Raw genomic sequence first — 21,066 nt, forward strand, 5'->3', positions numbered from 1 at the left:
TAGGGATATGGTTAAGCATTTAGTTGTGATGGTCTGTGAGTGTGTGGGTGTGTGTTAATGGACCATGTGTGGACCGTGCACCATGCATCCTCGCGAGCTCATAATCTTTATCCACGCTCTCGCTCCCGCCGTGTCGGTCTCGTGCTGTGCACGGCGGGCTCTGATTGGCTGATCGAGACGAACACCGTAGCAGGTCGGTCGCTCTCCTCGGTGCTGAAATTGCAGCTTGACGTGATCATGTAAACGGCGATGAGGCCAAACGGAGCTTCAGGACAACACACAGCAACATGGACGATGATCTGTTCCAACTGAGACAGCTGCCGTGAGTATCACAAATCTCGGTCTGCGCGTCGACGCCTTCGTCTGCTATGTCTTTTGTTGCTCCTTCTATTCTCAGCGTGTTTGTCCGACGCGACGCCCTCTGTCAGCCTCGCGTCGTGTTTATTCTTTCAGCCCAAACAGCCTGACATTCCCCGAAAGCACCAGTCACATCATCACAACACGTATCCGGTCATATTCCCTGACATGATCTCAGCCTGAGGAAACATACAGAAACAAACAAGGCACGTTCAGGCTGCTCTTTGTGATGCAGTTTGTTTACAATCCTGGCGTTTCCCTAGAGGAGACCATTTATGCTCCGGAAGCTGCTTCACTGTGATCTCTGCCTGATAACTTTTCCATCCTAACTTGTAATTGTGTTTGCTGTCATGACTCAGTACGTGATTGAGTTTCAACCCTGCTGCACACACATGCAGCTCACGGTGGGCCAGTGCGAGTCCGGTCAGCCTTTCTAAAAAACACACAGTTCCACAGTCATTTCTAATCCTCCCCCCTCCCACAAAAATGATTACAAAAGGAAATTGTTCATCATATTAATGTCTAAAATGCTATAATGAAAATGCAGGTGATATTTTCAAAGGGAATTTTACAGTATAGCTGGATATTTACATATTTACTTCTCTTTCAGATTTCTGTCTAAAAAGCTTGACAGTGGAAATGTGAGTAGTTTACAGTAAAAGAGATTTAACCAGACCTGTTATAAACTTATCTGCCAGACAAGGCACTTTTATTTATACAGCACATTTCATGCACAGAGTCAGATTCAAGGTGATTTCCAGGGACATTACAAACAACACAGAGACAAAATTTAAATTAATCAATTCAAAATCAGAAAACACTGTTAAAACAATTTTCAAGGAAATTAAGAACGATTAAAAACTGCTGAATAAAATGAGTCAAGAGATTGAAAAAAGTAAAAGAAATAAAAGGAAAAATCTGTAAAAAACGTATAGATAAGTTAAGCTTCATTAAGTAAAATAATGAAAAAAGAATAGAAAACAATGATGCTATATGAATTCTAAAATTGTTTATTTAACTGTTTTCGTCTAGATTTAAAATGTAAACATGTTTGCAGCACCAATACTTCCCCTGGCATGTGGGCAGTGTTATGTAATTACAGTGTTCAGACATCACTGCCTCTGTTCAAGTTCCCTCACAGACTTTCATCCTGTAGAAACGAACCATTATCTAAGTGTGGGAGAAGATTACACCTTCTGTCTGCAGTAAACATGCATTTCTCTGGGTAATTAGCTGTTATAAGGTTGCCAGAGCAGAGCGTGCTGTGCTGTCAGTTGTCGTAACATGGTTTACCCATGGGATGACACTTCCACCCATTCACAAAATCAGTGCCAGAAAAAGCTCACATCACCTAGGCAACAGCCTCCAACTCTCATATTTACTGAGCTTTGTGCCTGGAGGGCATCAGACCTCTGAAACTCCTCTGGCAGTCAAACTGTAGAAATGTACATGCTCACATCCTCTAGGGAGGAATTTATGGGGCAGATAGAGGGAGTGTAACCCCACCAGTTATCAAAACTGGCCTGTACAACCCCCCTTTAATCATAACATCACACTAAATGAAAAGTTATGACCATTATCAAACATGATAAAGTGGTTGGTTTTCTTGATTCCATTTATTTCGCAGCACACACAAAGAATAACTTTTCCCCCGCGCCAATTTTATGGTAGCTACTTTGGCTACTACTATAGCTATTATCTGCCAAGTATAACCTATAAATAGAAATGATTTCTAAGGTACATGTATATCAAGCTATTACTTATTGGTAAGAATTGATTGTTTAGAATCTATCAAGAGCATTTGACCTCTACCCCCTCCCAATGTCAACCCCACTTTACCCCCTTGCCCACATTGGATTTTATGTTTGTTTGTTTGCAGTGTCGTTCGCTTCCGTCGCACAGGTGAGAGCACCCGCTCCGAGGATGATGGCGAGAATAAAGAGCAAGTTATCAGGATCACAGAGCAGACTGATCTGGAGTCTGTGGCTCTTACAGATGGAGCTCCAGTACCTCGGGAGTTCGCCAATCCGACTGATGGTACAGTATAGCACAGCTCCACTTTTTCTCACACAACTCTGTATACACTTTTAGACTCACACATTACACTCACACATGTCTCATTCCTTCAGACACGTTCATGGTAGAAGATGCAGTGGAGGCCATCGGGTTCGGGACGTTTCAGTGGAAACTCTCCATCCTCACTGGTCTCGCCTGGGTAAGCCCTGCTCTGTTATAAAAAAAACATTCAAGGAACTGTCTGCAAGGATCCTTTTTTGTTATTTATTTATTGTTTGTTTGCTTGTTTAGATGGCTGATGCCATGGAGATGATGATCCTCAGTATCTTAGCCCCACAGCTCCACTGTGAGTGGAGACTGCCCAGCCTGGAGGTGGCGCTGCTGACATCGGTAATGGCGCTCTGATGCTGTAAAGTGCTCTTGCCTGCAGGGCCATGTGACTGTCCTGATAGTTATTGATTGAGTGCTTTGGGATTGTTTTAAAATAAGTGCCTGTATTGAGCAGTGATGACCATGTGGCAGCAGAGACTAATGGTTATTTAATGCCTTTAGAACTGTTGTGCAATATTTGGATTTTAATGTGAACCAAAGGCATATTTACTTTTAGTATCATATCCAACAACATGCAAGCAGATGAACTAAAGTTAAAAGCAAAGGCCCATTATAACCAAATCCATCATTGACACCTTCAACATATATTCTTACGAGGAAATATTCTAATTAAAATGTCCCATTCTTTGAAATTTTGTGGATCACACCAATACAAAAAGCTACAGTTCTGTTGCAGTGTTAAAATATGTATGACAGGCCTAGCATTATACCAGCTCTGTGCAGTAAAACTCACGTGACATGAACGTCATCACCACCAGACCATCAGGCTTCGGAATACTTCTCAATTCATGTCCAGTATCCATCTACCTCACATCTACCTTACTTTTCTTTTTTAAACTTTCTATGACATTGCTCTTCTTCCCGAGCTGACCTTGTGCATAAAACGTGGAACTTGTAATGTTTAAGCTGCTGTGACATACTCAATTCCATTGTCATTTCTTTTCGTTGCTGCAGGCCGTATTTATTGGGATGATGATCAGTTCTTCTCTGTGGGGAAACATATCCGACAGATACGGCAGAAAAACAGTAAGTTCTAATAACACTTCCATTTGTCATAGAGTTGATATCTGTTTCCTCATTCTGACTTTGTCATTGTGCAGAGTCAAATTTAGCTTTTGTGTTTCTGAGAGAAAATGATCAATAGTAGAGATGTAGACATGCACTGGATGTGATGGAAACGGTTTATCAAGAAGCCCGGTACTTTTTCTTCACGTGCACACAGGGTCTGAAGATGAGTGTGTTGTGGACAATGTTCTACGGCCTGATGAGTGCATTTGCACCTGTTTATGGTTGGATCCTCGTCCTCCGAGCGCTGGTGGGCTTTGGCATCGGAGGAGCCCCACAGTCGTGAGTAGCTTCAATTCATCTCGCTAATCTGAAGCAATGCTACAGTGAATGATTTGAGTTTGGATTAACGACAAAGTGTTTCTCCTTATAAGGGTGACCCTGTACGCTGAATTTCTGCCTATGAAGTCTAGAGCCACGTGCATCTTACTGATTGAGGTATGGAACACACAACTATCCTCCAGCTCACTATAGTGTTATTGGTGTCCAGAAAACATGCAACTGTACCTGCACTGCACTGAAATTATCTGTGTATTTAGCAGAGTTTTGTATAACTTTGACACTAGATTCTTTTTTCTTTTACAACTTGTGCTCCTTGCGGTTGCTTTGCAGATATTTTGGGCGCTGGGCACTGTGTTTGAGGTCCTCTTGGCGATCCTGGTGATGCCCACTCTGGGCTGGCGCTGGCTGCTCGGCCTCTCTAACATTCCTCTCTTCATCTTTGCCATCCTGTGTTTTGTAAGTATGGTGTGATCAGTCTAAAACATAAAAAATCACAGCAGATTACAGATTCTGCAACTGACCTGCCTGTTTTTTGGGGGTGTGGTGGGACCAGTGGCTACCTGAGAGCGCTCGATACGACGTGCTGACAGGAAACCAGGACAAAGCTTTGGCCACACTGAAGCGCATCGCCACAGAGAACGGAGCACCCATGCCACTGGGAAAATTAGTTGCTGCCAGACAGGTGCAGTCTTTCTCTGCAGACCACAAATCCTCTTATTTTATGATTCTGAAATGATCGTGTGTCAGTTATTATGTTTTAATCTTTGAATTTAGGTTATTTCATGTGTCGTTTTCTGTTGTTTTTTTTATCCAGGAGGATCGTGGGAAGATTCAAGACTTATTTTCATCCCACTTTCGCTGGACCACAATTCTGCTGTGGTTTATTTGGTAAATGGAATGACAGGAAATGGCATGCAGTCATTATCTTTATTTACTATTCACTGGGTTTCTTTTTTTTTTCTTATTCTCGAAAACTGTGCAATAGACATCAATTTGTGAATTTCTATTGTTTCATTGTCTCTCTCTCCTCAGGTTTGCAAATGCCTTCTCTTACTATGGACTGGTGCTTCTGACCACAGAGCTGTTTCAGGAAGGAGGCGCATGTGGAAGTGAGTCAGTGCTTCTCAGGCCCCAGACACACACACAAACACACACACACACACACACACACACACACACACACACACACACACACACACAGTTTAATGACGTGTGTGACTAATATCTTTTACATTTACTAAAATTGAAAAACAGAATTTGGGACAAATAAATATAAAATAAATCATCCTTCAAGAAATCAGTAGAAATATAAAAGCACACTATCACATTAACAATGGCTGACAGGGACTATTGATGGAGCTGTGCTGTCTTTAATGTTTTCAGTACCACATTCGCTGCTGCTGATGTGACCAATGCATTGGGGTTGTGCGGTTCATGTGCTGGTCTCGTCAGCGGCCATGTGTTTGAGTTTGTTGTTTTGTGCCTCCCTCTAGTGTCCAAAGGTAATAAGAGGGAGCTCCGGTGCAACTTGGAGTGTAAATATCTGAACTCCGATGACTATAAAGATCTACTGTGGACGACGTTGTCTGAATTCCCAGGTACACGTTGCTCTTCAATATGTCATCCCCCAAAAAATGTATGAAATAATTTAAGTTATGTTTGGTGGCTGGGTTGTTACTGTTCAGTAATACAGTGATAATATGGAATTCAATTCTTGTTTCATTGTACTTTTGCATTATAATACAAATATATCTGTTACTGCAAAAAAGAAAGATGACTGAATAATAATGCTAATATCAGTAACATATATATAATAATAGGAAAATTTGATATAATATGTTGATAGGTGTTTCTGATAGAGGACACACAATCATTACTGGCTGCTTCCATATCAGTGTATCGGGGGCTTGGGGGCATATAAAAGCCACATATTAACAAAACACAACATTAATCAATAACACAAATTAAAGGTATAAATAGTTTTTACATTTGGTAAAAGTTAACCGTTTGTTGCGTAGGACTGCTGGTGACACTGTGGGCTATTGATCGACTGGGACGGAGGAGGACCATGGCGTTGTGTTTCCTCATCTTCTCTCTGTGCATCATTCCACTCTATGGTTGTGTTGGGAGGTAACGTTAGCTCTGATTTATAAAACATTTGATTTAGTCTGGACTCAATGTTTATGTACTCTGATTGGTATTGGTTGGTCTCTTGCAGGACATCCATGACAGTGTTGATTTTCATCGCCAGAGCCTTTATTGCAGGAGGATTCCAGGCTGCCTATGTGTACACTCCAGAGGTTAGATGTCCAATACATGTGCAGTTTCTTTGCTTTATTGTGTAAATTGCCAACAAGTATTAGCATAGATACAGATACAAATCAATAGCTGAGTAAATAGAGTTAGGATCTGAGTAAGGCTGCCTCCTCAGTGTTTTCTGAACTCTGCAGGTTTACCCAACAGCAACCAGGGCTTTAGGCCTGGGAACAAGCAGTGGAATGGCCAGAGTTGGTGCCCTCATTACTCCGTTTGTTGCACAGGTAACAGAACAGCAATCATGTTCTCATTTTAGGACAGAACAGAATATGAAAGAGTAAAGACGCCCGGTTGTCCTCATCCTGCAGGTGATGCTGGAGTCCTCTGTGTATCTGGCTCTGTCAGTGTACTGCTGCTGCTGCCTTGTTGCTGCCGTCGCCTGCTGTGCGCTGCCGATTGAGACGACAGGCCGCGGCCTGCAGGAATCCAGCCACCGTGAGTGGGGCCAGGAGATGATGGGCCGGGCCTCTTCCTCCTCCCACAACTCAGAGGGAAACCCAAACTCAAGCTCCGGCTCCCAGGGCTGAGGATGTCCTGAATGGTGACCGCAGAGGAGAGAAGAGGCCAGAGGGGGGGACCTGGAAGCAACACAAGCTCTCACCCTATGACCCTACGAGCCAGGCAGCACAATATTTTTACATTTCACTGTACTTATAGTCTTCAATCGCCATTGCTGTCACATCTCACCACTGTATGACTGCACACAGGGTGACTGGGCTGACCAAATGACCGGAACAAGTGCATAAACAAAAGGTGAAGTCATTGGGACGCCGTCATGAAGAAGTGAGATTTCAAATACTTCGAGCAAAGTATCTGAATCCGCCTTTTCTAATGTAAGAGAAGCATAGGGGAATACAAAGGGGGTATCAGGAGTTAGCTTCAAATATTTTTCTCAAAGAGCCTTAAAACTACCTATTCAGTTTGTGGTTGAGAGACCTGCTCCTAACCCCGTGAAAAAGCTGCTTCTTTTTGCAATAATGGAGAATTATCTTGTGAACACAAGTCAAAATACACAAGTCATAAACTCAGCCTTATCAGAAGTGTATCGCTGTAGTGAGGAACAGTTCAACCAACAAATCATGAGATGATTCGGTTATATTAAAGTGACTTAAAGATTCCCATGTCGAGGACGTACTGTAGAGTAAGTCCCTGACAGTACGGATCCTTTTTGAAACTCCTGTTATGAATATGTTCTTCACTATTGTTTCACATTTTAACGTGAATGGAATTTGTTTTCTGCTGAAGAAATGAAGAAAAGGGCGTGATGACTGTACTTATTATTCTGGTAATAACCAAACGTCAGCCTCATGTCTCGGTTGTTACGTGGACATTTATTTACAGCAGGTGAACAAATCTCCAGCAGAGCGAGATAACATCCGTGACATCATACAGTCGACAGCATTTCATAGTAGTAGCACAAGAGGAATGAGTCCACAGATCCTGAACATTACGTAAGTCAACATTAAAGTATTAGGGAATTAAAATCAGAGTATTTAAACAAACCACAGATTCCTCAGCTCTCGTTAAAATAGAGGAGAATTTGGGTATGAGCTATAAACTGCACACATTGACCTTAACAAACATCTACCGGGATGTTACCTCTGTCTTACTGTAAATATTGTACCAAAACCTGGTTTAGTTGTTGTCTTTGCTTTTGTTTGTGACAAAGGATGATGTGGAGACAGATTCAAGTTTTGTTAAAAAAAATAAAGAAAAGGATATTAACTGGCACAGGTCTGGTCAAGCTGAGCCAGTGTCTGAGATAGAGAGCTGCAGTAAATGTCTGTGTGCACAGATTCATGTCAACACACTGGATGTAAATGTGTATGATACCATAGTAAATCATCTTGGAAAAAGTGCAGTGTTATCATGTTGTTCTTTAATATTCCATTTCATTTAACGGATGCTTTTATCCAAAGCAACTTCCAATAAGTGCATTTGACCAAGAAGGTACAAACCCAGAACAGCAAGAATCCTGTAAGTACTTTAACTACAAAGTGCTACATGTAAGTTCAACTTGACTTAGACCATCTTCTTAGCCAAGGTGTAGTCGGAAAGATGTTAATAATTTGTATGGTCCTGATGTCAACGTGGAGCTCGTTCCATCATTTGGGAGCCAGGACAGCAAACAGTCGTGATTTTGTTATTAATCATGATTTTAATATCTTTAAAATCTAGTGATTTTATAATTTAGAATCATTATTAGTAGGTTTGTGTGCTATTGTCTATATTTACTGAAAACAGTTTTATATTATTTTTTTCTTTAATTTCTCAAACCCCATATAGGTAGATGCACAATTTTACCTTAAATCTCTAAATTAATACTGGATTAGAACAGCAATAGTAGTGTCTCCTTTTTCACATACAAGTTGTATTGTCTTCCGTTTGATTTCGATGTGTGGGTAGACAACATCTGGATACAAGGCACTGATTTATTCCTTGTTTCATTACTCTGGGGCACAAGTTTACAAGCGAGCTTTTGGACCTTTGCCTTTTTGTTCTATGATCTGACCGAAGAGCCTCGCTGCCTCCTGGGCACAGCCTCGGTGAATGGTGAGACCAAAACCTCCATGACCGTAGTTGTGTATCACCTGAGAGAGAGCCACAGTGTTTTAGAGGTTCATGTAATTATATTCCTTTGTTGAGTCCTGATCAAGAGTTGTGGTTTACCTCTATTTTCGTTGCACCAGCCTGTAAGGCCTCCCTCTCCAGTCGGACTTTACTGCGAACAGGTCTGAGGCCGGACCAGTCCTCCACGATCCTGGCATGCTGAGGTTACACAACAACACATAAGCTCTCTAACATGTGAACCTTTAACATGTGTTGAAAGACTAAGAGTAATGTCATTATCTCAAAACCGAAATGTTATTACTATCATGTTTAAGAGAACAATTGTTTAAAATTTAGAAACTAAAAGTCTTTCACAAACAACGAAATTTTTCTTAAAATGTCCAGCAGCTGTATGTGTGAACGCAAGAATCTAAGTCAGATGCTCTGGAGAGTTTCCTGAACCTGTCAGGTTGCCAGTCCCACGGTAAGATGTTACAAATATGATCGTGTGAGTCCATGTGAGAATACAGCAGGAGTGGGCGAGTTGAGGTTTCGAAATGTTCCTGTCTGAAAACAGCTTCTGACATTACCTTACCTTGAGACTGGGCTCGAGCTGGCAAGCTGCTTCCCAGATTTTCTTGTGGTCAGCAGAGTTGTTATTTTCACTCCAGTTTCCTAACTGGAAAACCCCACCGACAGTCACAAGACGACTCCTGCAGGCACAGATACTCGTGGGATTAAAACAGGAAAGCAGCTCTCGTTTTCTGGCCACTACCAAACAGATGTGTGACAGCAGGCATCAGGATAGTAACAGGACAATAGTCCAGCCTTTGCAACCACTGCTGTATTTAAATTAAATACACTATAATGCATCCAAACTTCACATGGGGGAAAGTGAAATAAACTAAAACTGCACAGCAATGAGCATTATTTGTAAGCCATTGAAACCTCCCATGAATAAATCCAGTATTGGCAGCCAAGCCTATAAAAACATGAATGTGTGCTGCTGCAGGTCAGTGCATTGTCACAAGCATTATACCCTGGAATGATGTACGGTGAATTGTAGACTCCGGTCTCGAAGTTGTGGGTCAGAATCCAGTGTTTTAACCACGGAGCGTCCACCTGTAACACAGAGGAACAACACGATTCATCTGCTATTGACCCTCTGCCCTTTAAGGTGGCTATAAAAACTATAAACAGACACTTGATTCCAGTTCACTCTCACCTTCACTATCTGACCGCGGCCTGGTTTCAAGTCCGGGTCAGGCTGCAGCGCTCCTGATCTCATGCCAGTGCAGTTTATGATAACGTCTGGCCCAGTTTCTGCCAACTAACAAAGATAAGAGAGAACAATATGACAAGAAAGAACATTGAGTGACTGCTGCAAACTTTATCAGGATTCGTCGAGTTTCCAACTAGATTAATTAAGACTTTAAGCCCTGTTTGAGATTATAAGGCATTCAATTTAAGAACGATGTTAAGTACAACAGATATGAAGGATCATCAGAGTCTCGGAAGGACCTATACAGTGCCAGTATATATGCTAATATCTGCATCATTGAAAAGAAATACAGGCAGTACAAAGGATGCGGAAACATTTCTTTTTAAAAAGGCTTAGGGTTGACTAATTTTAAAACACAAAGTAAGTAACCTTAAAATATATGTTAACGTAACTGGGTCTTAAATGAATTACGTATACGTAATTCATTTAAGACTTTATAAGGACAAAGAATTTTGAATTTTATACTTTAGACTTTCTAAAACCTAGTGGAAAACGTATTTCATGAAAACATACAGTAAATGTAAGTATAATACTGAAAAGCCATCACGTACCTCCTTGAAAGACTCTATTTTCCTGTGGTAAAATTTGACCCCCCGTTGTTGCAACCTGGAAATAACACAGAACCAAATGGAACAGTGGAGTAAAGGATCAGTTCTCCTGAACATAAAAATACATCTGGCAGGTAAGTGTATAGCAGGTGTCCAGGTTTGTCTCTTTGCCATGTGCATGTATGTGCATGTCCTTGTGCACTATTTTCATGCATTAAATGTGCAAGATAAGACTTAGTTAGTCTCTAAAGGTGCATCAGGAATTTGTAATAAAATCAATAAATTTATAAAACCAGCAGTCAGTTGTTTGCCTTCATCTTTTTATTAGGTAATAAATGTTGCAGGCGCCACATGAAGACGACCAGAGTTCACTTTAGAGTTGTTAAGTTGAGTTATGGTTTAAAGAAAACGCTGACACAACAAGTCCCTTCAGAAGTATGCTAACTACTCACCAGTCCATGAGCCAAGGTAAGTATGTTTTACCTTCCACCATGAGAGCAGTGTTAAACCACCCAAACCTGAACATATAACAGACAAATAAAAAAAGGTTAAAAGTCACTAACACAAAATGATCCATACCTATACTGACTTATCCATTATTATGTACGTTTTTTTTATCTTGTATTTGGAAGAGATTTATTCAAATTATGTTTTAAACCCTGTAAATGTGCTGGATATTAATAGGATATTAACATTCAAAACACTTAATTTAATCAGTTAGGAGGAAGCCTGGGAGTAATGAATGGGCAGGTTAAAGATATTAGTGTGAGCCGCTTTTAAGCAATTATTACTAATACTTTTTTCCTTAGGCCTGCAATAAAACAATATCAATTATTATCGCAATATAATCGTATCATCTGACCTGGCTCAGGCAAACAGCCTTGTTCTCCTCTATAAGATCCTTGCATTTGACTGTTCTCTTATATACACGTAGATAAATTTGGTGTTTCCAGCCTCTTGTATTTCCAGATTTCCATCACAATTTGGTGTCAGAAGTTGGATCACACGACTGGACGGATCTGGACTCGGTCTCTACGGTTGAGTGGCCTTCTTGGGAAAATAGTTTCCAACTTTAACCTCCCCAGTAGGACGGGTGAGATGCAGGGACCGAGACCCGAGCCCAGATCGTGTCAGCACTGCGATCTATCTGGTGACAAATCTGAGATTTCAAGTGTATTTTTTACCAGCAAACATAGTGTTACAGAGAAGTTGGTCTAAGGGGATTGGATCCTCCAGACGGGTGAAAGCCCTGTCAATTTTTCACCAAGGTTTAGAATAAACCTGGAAGGTAGACTGATGAGGAAAAGGACATAATACTGAGTTGTATTTTGGTTGTTGAAACAAGACTCCAAAAGCGCACTATGTAGAGAACTTCTTTAAGGCACCATGATTCATGTTGGTCAGGCAGGATATTTTAAAGTTTGAGAAAAAAATATATATATTTCCTATATAAGATCCTTGCATTCGACTGTTCTCTGTTCTCCATCTTCCCTCTGAGATCCCTATTAAAATACACGTAGATAACTTTGGTGTTTCAAGCTTCTTGTATTTCCAGATTTCCATCACATGCTTGTCCTTCTCTGCTCATAAAGAAGAGTTTAAAAACCACAACCTTCACTCAGGAAAAACAAGTTCTGCACATTGTTATCTTGATGTAATTGTTTGCCACGACGCTCAGCCCTAGTTTATTTTCTTTGTAGGCCCACGTGTATATTTGGAGGAAATATATTTGTAACTTTCCTTTATTTCAGTTTTTTATGTTTTCCTATTTACCGGCAATAACCTACTTGTATCCAGGGAACATCTGCAGCTCTCGTTCTGTGAGCTCTCTGAAGCCCAGGACAATATCTTTAAAGGAGGGATCCTGCAATTCAAGAATACATAAGTTCAGGGGCATTTCTAGGATTGAAAGAAAGGGGGGGCTTAGCCCCTAAGGATGTTGAATGTTTTTTTTGGGGGGGCTCATTTGGGGCTGTGGTTATCCATTGTTTCAGACAGTTCACAGATTGGTTCAATCAGAAAGAGTGTGATTTTTATCTGTATCTTTGCTTGCATTCATTCAGTATAAGATAACAGAAGAGACAGAATTTCAGGGTCATTGTGAAATTTCACAACACAAATATGAACTTTTCTCAAATAGAGAGAAATCATTTTCCTGCTTGTAAAGGAAAGACGGATATATTAGTTTTCATATCCGCGTCACTCCCAAATCCTAATTCTTAAAGGGACCACACACAATGGATGGAGAATGGACCTGCCAGTGTCAACTTCTGAGTTGTTTATTTGTTGTATTATGAGCAGAAGGGAATAATAGGCACTGATATTATTGTTTTAAAATACTAGAGATAGATATTAATGCAAAGAATAGAGTGCTGTCGATAGTTATTTCTTACATTTCAAATTTGCTCGTTCACACTCTTGCTCACTGGAGACATTTTCTAACAAAATAGCTAGCTAGTTAGCTAAAGGCCGAATAGTGCGACTGCAACCTCGGAAGGCCACGCAGTTGCATCGACGGACCCGTTTTGATGCTTTTCTAACGTGTTGCGTGTGTTGCAACGCAATTCACCGCCAGAACACTAGGCGGAGTAACGTTGTTTGTCGAAGACAAAACACACAAAGAAGAGACGTCTTCTTCTTCGTCGACTGTTTATTTAGATCGCCACTCCGGTTCCTCATAGCCTATTTCTGGCGGACAAATCGGCCAGTCAGTGACGGGTTATACAAGTGGTCATACTTTCGGATCTCTTCTGCCAAGTGCTCTTCTATTTGGTCCATATTCGTTCTTCTAAATCTTCCGTGATTTCCGCGTATTATGTGTCATGAAACCGGAAACTAGACTCCGGACGGGATGTAGTAAGCAGACCAATCACAAGCCTTGTAGGCTGCGTGAGGCTCGCGTCGCTTTGTTGTATAGTTAGAAAAATTGGCGTACAACCCGACTATAATTCGGCCTTTAGTTAACACAATACAGAATCTCCCAACTGAGAGTATGTTTATGCGCATGTGTGAGAGTGGAAGAGGGAAACGGGGGGGGGGGGGATTAGAGAGAGTGTATCGAGGGAATGGGGGAAAAGGAGGGTTGTTCGTGAACAGCGAGACGTAGCGTGATGTGAGTTGTAAACTGGCAGGTGACTAGCTTGTTGGTATAACCTTGAAGCTTCAATCCAAACAACTGAAGCAAGCACATGAGTGTGTGTGCGTGCGCGCGTGTGTGTGTTTTCCACATTCCAAAAAAAGTCAACAAAATAAATCTAAAGGACAAAAAAAACCCTACATGATTATTAATAACTTCACACAAACAATCGCCTGAACAAAACTGTTTTAATGACAGAAAATGTAAACTCTAAGTGTAAATAGAAAGCTGTCAGGTAGAGATCAAAGACATCTCATCCCCTTTGGAGAAAAATAAGCAGCAGTTAATTGTTCTGAATGTGTAAGAATATAACGTAAGATACGTTGTGTGGATAAAGTGTCATAGGGCCGGTTCCATAGACTTTGGTTCCCAGGTGCTGCAGCTGAAGGAGAAAAACTGCAAGTTCTGAACCTCGCTTCCACAATATTTTAAGGTCCTGTGACATGGTGATGTTTTGCAGAGCTGGTAAAAGTCAGACAATTTCTAACCAGCTTGCATCGTGTTATGTCGAGGTAGCTACCGCTGCTACTGACATCAACAGTCAATATTTGGGGGCGTGGCTTGTTGGAAAGCCTGGTGTCAGCCTGTGATGTCAGCTGCCCTGGATGCCTTTCTCTTTGGTGAGTGTGTTCTCCCTTTAGTGTACTCTTTAGTGCGTGTTCTCTTAGGTGTGTTCTCTCTTTGGATTGTTTTCTTCCTCTAGTTGATAGGTGAATGTTCAATGTAGTCTACGGCAAACCGAGAGAGCACTTTACTATATCCAGGAATACAAGGATATTCGACCTGATATTTAAATGCCAAGCCAATAACAGAAGTATTGGAAAACAATATCAGAAACAAGAATATGGACATCGACAGCATTTTACCCATTGTGACGTCCTATTTCGAAGGCATGACATCAGAACAATGGAATCTTTCGAAAGCAGGCAAACCTGATGTGGCCACAATAACCCTACTGGGAGAGAAACTGCTGGAAATTGTCTATTTGGAGACACAATCCACCCTAAAGGAGCATGTGAGCACCGATGGGCCTGTGTCTCAGACCAGTGTGATTTGCTCTTTTGGCAACACACTTCCTCAGATTTTTGCTCAGGCTCTTGATGTTCCAGATGAGGTCAAGCTGGTCAGCTCAGAGAAGTTGACAAGGTTGATTGCTAAAGAGATTGCAGAGTGTGTCAACTCTGTCCTCTCCATGAGCGTGGACAGTGGGAAGGAAACCATTCCTCGTATAACACCTCCAAAAAGACTACAATGTCTGATTCAACAGGCTGGCAAAATGATCAAAGGACTCATGAGGGATCTGAAACGTGAGTGTGCACCTTGTGAGAGCAGAAAGAAGGTCAGTCAGTCATCATCCTCATCCCGGAAGACAATCTCAGAAGACAGAGAAAGTCTTTTGTCTGAAACATCCAAAACTGTCCAGGAGATCATCAAGGATGAGGTCTCTCAGTTCACCAAATCTTCATCTGATGAAATTTCCGTCTCTGCTTATGAGCAGTTGGAGTCTGGCTCCACTCTGGAGATGAAGAAGGTTGCAGATGACGTTGCTGAGGTGATTGCGGATGAAATCATGATGCAAAACCAAGTTGATCTAGAAACAGCCCAAAGCACACCCTCTCTGAAGAAAGTGTGTGGAAGGATTAAGACATGCGCTGCAAAACAGTTTGCCCAAGCGTCCATTGGTCATCTTGTGGAGAGACTGAATATCAAGTACTTTGACAGCCCTGACAACCCTGCCTTTGACCAGGTTTTAAGTAGGCAGTCAATGCAGTCTGTCATGAATGATATTGACGCTCTGCTTCCAACAGTAGTTGGTGAGATAGAGCAGGGGCAGAATGTGTCTCAATGGATTGATGTTATCCTCAGTGGTGAAACCGTCGAGTTAACCAATGAGCTGAAAAATATCCTCAGCAATCACATTGAAAGGATGAGACCCAAGACCAGCTCAGGACCAAAGCGTCTGAGCATAATGGTTTTACCGCCACATGCTATCATATCAGCTGACATCCTTGCCATGATGTGGTGTTTCCTTGGAGTAATGAGATGGTGGCTTCACACAGAGTCAGAACCTCTCACTTCCAGGGTGATAACACATACTTTGGAAAAAGCTGTGTCAGAGGGCTCGATCGGTGGGGCCAATCTGCCTTCGGATGAAAGTCAAGGGTCTGGCTCAGAAAGCGAGGTGACCCCTTCTGAATTCACTGAAGCATACAGCGAAGAGCAAGAGTCAACAGAGGACGGAAGAAAATTGCCCATCAGGGTAATTGTTATGAAGCTGGTTTCGAGGATCTTTAATAAAGCAAAGGTGTTGGACACGCTAAGATCACCAAACGCCATCATCGAGCGTCTGTTCGAAAACATATGGGTCGAAATCCAGGATGAAGATTTTGAGATCACCCCAAAAATGATGCAACGCCTTGACAAAGTAATTTTCCAAAAAATCTGCAAAAAGTGGCACAGTGTTGTCAGTGTGCTTTTGGAATTGGAAATGGAAGACCCAGCACTGGAAGAATATATTGTTTCTTCCTTCAAACATCAGCTTATGTCACCAAGTTCCTGTGGATTTTTCTCCTGTTTTGGCTTCTCCAAATTCTTTTCATTAAAAACTTATTTCTTTTAACAACAGTGTTGTTTGTTTCTCTTGTGTTTGGGCTTTTAAGACAGATTGCTCCTCTCTACGCCTCTGTGTAAGTCTCCTGTTGTTCGGGTTTCCTCCTACTTTGCCTCCCACTTAAGGCCGAATTATAGTCCTGCGACTGCAACCTCGGAAGGCCACACAGTTGCATCGACGGACTCGTTTTGATTTATGCTTTTCTAACGTGTTGCGCGTGTTGCAACGCAATTCACCGCCAGAACACTAGGCGGAGTAATGTTGTTTTTCGAAGACAAAACACACAAAGAAGAGACGTCTTCTTCTTCGTCGACTGTTTATTTAGATCGCCACTCCGGTTCCTCACCAGTCAATATTTGCCAGGTGCTTCAGGTGCTGGAGAGATGTAAAACAAACCTGATGTGCACGTTGACGCTCCACAAAGACGTGATAGAATCTCTGTCTGCTTGAAAATACAGATCGGGTGCTATCTTTTGACACTAACGTGCTTCTAACTGTGAATATGCCTTTTTTTTTACCTTAGTGGGGCAAATGAAGCCTGTGTCAAATTGTACATTGTGCCTATTTCTGGCGGACAAATTGGCCAGTCAGTGACGGGTTATACAAGTGGTCATACTTTCGGATCTCTTCTGCCAAGTGCTCATCTATTTGGTCCATATTCGTTCTTCTAAATCTTCCGTGATTTCCGCGTATTATGTGGCATAAACCGGAAACTAGACTCCGGACAGGATGTAGTAAGCAGACCAATCACAAGCCTTGCGGGCTGCGTGATGCTCGCGTCGTTTTGTCGTATAGTTAGAAAAATTGGCGGACGCACGCAAGCCGCCAGAGGGCACGGAAGGGGCGTGTTGCGTGTCTTGCGTGTATGCGTGCGTGCAACCCGACTATAATTCGGCCTTTAGTGTTAACATAGCTCATTACAATATTTCCTTTCATTTGCCTCAAGTTAACCTATATTTAAGCAGGTAACAATTGTTAACAACTACAGATAGCCACATTCTGTAACTACCTGTAATTACAATTTCACTCCGTGCATCATTTACTATGAGCTAAACTCCTTGGCTGTAATCCTGCTGTCTTGATGAGAGACGTTACTTGGCAGAGTGAGAAAGCCAGGGCAGCAGCGATGACCTAAAACGGGGGGCTCCTAAAACAGGGCCCCTAAAACGGGGTGCTTACAGGGCAGCACTGCAGCTGGACACTAATGGAACGTGTTAATGACAGATGTTGCATATGACAGGTATTGATAGAAGTATCAATGAGTCTTTGAAGTGACATTGTCGTATTGACATTTTTTAATTCAGCTTGTTCTTAGTTGTAAAATGTTTTGTGAATAACTTGTTTTGTGAATAACATCTCTGTGAAGTAAGGGAACCAAGTACTACTCACCGGGGCGGCTGCAGTGCAGAGGTTGTAGCCAGACTGAAGGAATATCCCCATTTTTACAGACTCTGATGAACTGAGGCAGCTCAGCAAGTAGTCAAATGTCTCTTTATTCCATTTCCTGAAGGTGAGGAAAAATATGCCATTAAAGTGATGCTCCATTTCGTGGCCTAATTTAAGAATGGAATCAAAGGCAGCTCAATGAGGATGCACTTACGTCTCCTGGACGTTGCCCTTATCGTACAGGTAGGGCTGCCAGAAGCCAGCGGCTCCATCACTAGTGGTCAGCGGAGTGAAACAGTCTGCGTACACCTCGATGGTCAGCGGCGTGACGGTTGAGTGATACTGCTCATAGATGCTCTGAGCTGTTGACAGACCAATGACCCCGGCTCCGATCACTGCCACCCGCATGTCTGAGATAACATGAGACACCTACATGTGAAGGGGCTCTTGACTCATGGTATCCAGATACACCAGATTATTGAGTATTAGATAAGATATTTTCTTCCATAAAAAGTGAATTTGGTGGCACTTATGAGAGGGGTATTGATTAGAGTGGGAAACAATTTAAAAAAGACAAAAGAAGTCACAACCAACCAACCAGGGACAATAACAGAAATTTTATTATAATAATTATAATATATGTTGATAATATGGATGAAAGTAAAAAAAAAACTATCTCAGACCATTTGCACGGTTGGCTGAATAATGGACAAACAACATTGCATAACCTTTGTATCACTCTGCAGAGCTTCAGTTCTGTTCTTAAACATTAACTAAGGGAGAATAGTTGCAGTGTCATACAACAGATAAGGCCTATTCCAATTTATGCTATCTGATTTTCTTTGAGGAATCATAATTACACTGTGTTGTATTCTGATAGACCAGATTAGATATTATCAGACCAAACAACGTGTTATATCATTAAACACTGTATTGTTTGAAATAAAGGGCAATTATTGATAACGGTTTATTGATTAGATATGGAAAAAAGAAAAGGAAAACACCCAACTATTTAGTCCTTGTATAAGGAATGTTAACGTGTTGAGGAGATGATTGAAAATAAATTGTCTCCCTGTGTGCAGCCTGCTGAACAATTATCACAGAGTGTTTTCAGGTTTGGCTGCATCATGCATAACAATGAGAAAAGCTTCAGTTCTCTTGTTAGACAATTACTATAGGACAATATTATTATTATTATCTAGGCCTGATCAAATGACCATATACATGTAAACTGTAATACAATAACAATATTGTTATTAATATTCAAAGGTTATGGTTGAAATATCTATTTTACATTAACATTAAATTAGTGTGAAAAGTTGAGAGAGGAGAATTGATTATTAGAAGAAAAAAATGAACAGCATAATAAGTCACAACCATCAGGTTATGTAACAGAAATGTTACTCTTGACTATCAGACTCAGATTTACGGCAATGTTGACTGAATCCTGCATTGACAACTGTATCATAACTTTAAAAATCTGAAGATCTAGCAACTCATAAACATAATATATATGACAATACTACTACGAGATATGTAACAGCGGCAGCATGTAGAAAGTTCATATCAGTCCAGCGAATCAGCGCTTCACAGATCGCTGAGCTGGAAACCGTCCGACTCTGTGTAGGTGCTGCATGGAAACACAGATCAGATGCAGACATTCCACAGATCAGCAGCTCTACAGCGGATCTGTGATGTTTGTAAAAAAGTTTGACTTTACCTGCAGATTCGTGTTAGTCTGTGGTTTAGCTGCAGGAACTGTTGAAGTCTGTCACAGCCACAACCCGGGGTGCTGCAGGGACGAGGGGCGGAGCCACACGGACACGGTCCTGGTTCACCAGCAGCTGTCAAGTTGTGGTCGCCATCACAGTTCCTCCAAGACTTTTTTCGCTTGCCAAAATTAGCATCTCATATTGAGAGGTAAGAATGCACTTTGCTAATCAAAGCTTGTGTGGGCTTGTTAAGTGAAACTTTGATTCAAGGAATAAGTTGTTTGCGACTGTTATAAGCTGTTGCCGGGGTGCTGCAGGGACGAGGGGCGGAGCCACACGGACACGGTCCTGGTTCACCAGCAGCTGTCAAGTTGAGGTCGCCATCACAGTTCCTCCAAAGTGAATCCAAACCCTCTCGATCTCCACCTGGTGGCTGGCTTCAGCATAACATTATTTTACCTGCCCCCTCCATGTTACTGGATAGAACATGGAGAATTTTTTTTACGGTTAATGTACCTGTTCAATACATTTTTTGTCAAAAATGCTTCTTGTCGTTTTAGGTACTTAATCATCACACTAACAAAAGACCAAGTTTTCTTGTAAATGTTGTTCTAATTGGTTATTTGATGCTATAAAAACTGGGTTAAACATCATGATTGACTAATAGGACTGACTTGTGAATGGTTGAGCGCACGTGTAGTGAGACCTTACTACTGATGACAGCGTTGCTATCTGGGATATTTTGGCTTCATTTCTGGATAGTGGGAGGAAGCGGAGAAGCTTTGTCCATCTTTACATAAGGTCCACACATCTGGACCTATGATCTGGACAGGGAAACAGCATTAAATCATGCTGTTTTATTTTTAATTATTTATAATGGCCAGAAGGGGGCGACTCCACTAAATGCAAGAAAAAATTCCGTTTGTGTTGAAGTTGATAAGAAATTGGTCTTACCTCAGCGGTTTGATTGCACTAAAAGTCGACTGTTCACTTTTTGCATAAAGTAAATTATAGGTTAAGTCTATAATATATAAGACTGTTTTCGCTTGCCAAAATTAGCATCTCATACATAAGGTAATAATGCATATTGCTAATCATAGCTTGTGTTTGCTTGTTAAGTGAAACTTTGATTCAAGGAATAAGTTGTTTGTTTCTCTTATAAGCTGTTGTAGTGTGTTAGTCATGAATCTATGTCATGAATGTATTATGAGGAATGTATAAGGCATCAATGGGCTGTATTCCATCAATGTAATACCTGCTAAACTTATCATCTGGTGGATATGGTAACTGCACATAAACTGTCAGCAATTTCTGCTTCTAATATTCTACCTATGTGCCTCAAATAATATCTTATTTTTTCTTTATATTATGTTAGTTCATTATAAATTACTTTCCATCTATTCGTATTTTTCTGCATTCTGCATTTATTAAATCATTTTCATGTAAATCTTTGCACTCATTTGTAATAAGGAAGTCTATTATTACATTAAATATTTACACATAAAGTTGCACTGCCTTTCTGTCTTTTCTAGTTTGCTGAGTAATGATTATTTTATGACCCTGTGATCACAGGTGCCACCTGACAGCACGGGGCCGTGAGGGCGGCACTTCCTGCACAGAGAGCCTCTGCTGCAGGACACCGAGACTCCCTCTCCCTCCTTCCCTGCCTCCATCCCTCCACCCTGTCAGCTGTA

General features: G+C 41.4%; 2 protein-coding genes across 2 annotated transcripts; one reads left to right on the top strand and one right to left on the bottom strand.

The window, feature by feature from the left end:
• The first annotated feature begins 184 nt into the window (after window positions 1-184).
• svopa (SV2 related protein a) lies at window positions 185-8,003 on the top strand. Its single transcript, XM_053420699.1, has 16 exons — window positions 185-322; window positions 2,237-2,394; window positions 2,487-2,572; window positions 2,665-2,763; window positions 3,439-3,510; window positions 3,707-3,831; window positions 3,924-3,987; window positions 4,162-4,287; window positions 4,385-4,513; window positions 4,646-4,719; window positions 4,864-4,940; window positions 5,325-5,429; window positions 5,850-5,961; window positions 6,050-6,131; window positions 6,282-6,371; window positions 6,456-8,003. The coding sequence occupies exons 1-16, from the start codon at window positions 288-290 to the stop codon at window positions 6,672-6,674; spliced, it is 1,653 nt and encodes a 550-aa protein (XP_053276674.1). The 5' UTR covers window positions 185-287; the 3' UTR covers window positions 6,675-8,003.
• Window positions 7,458-19,684, bottom strand: LOC128438221 (D-amino-acid oxidase). The gene is made up of 11 exons (XM_053420700.1): window positions 19,381-19,684; window positions 17,875-18,070; window positions 17,664-17,778; window positions 12,315-12,391; window positions 10,980-11,045; window positions 10,531-10,585; window positions 9,923-10,027; window positions 9,737-9,819; window positions 9,293-9,410; window positions 8,818-8,916; window positions 7,458-8,738 (listed from the first exon to the last, which is right to left on the bottom strand). Exons 2-11 carry the CDS (start codon window positions 18,066-18,068, stop codon window positions 8,613-8,615), a joined length of 1,038 nt encoding a protein of 345 aa, XP_053276675.1. The 5' UTR covers window positions 18,069-18,070; window positions 19,381-19,684; the 3' UTR covers window positions 7,458-8,612.
• Window positions 19,685-21,066: the final 1,382 nt, after the last annotated feature.

This window comes from Pleuronectes platessa, chromosome 4 (genome assembly GCF_947347685.1).
Source record: "Pleuronectes platessa chromosome 4, fPlePla1.1, whole genome shotgun sequence".
Classification (NCBI taxonomy): Eukaryota; Metazoa; Chordata; class Actinopteri; order Pleuronectiformes; family Pleuronectidae; genus Pleuronectes; species Pleuronectes platessa.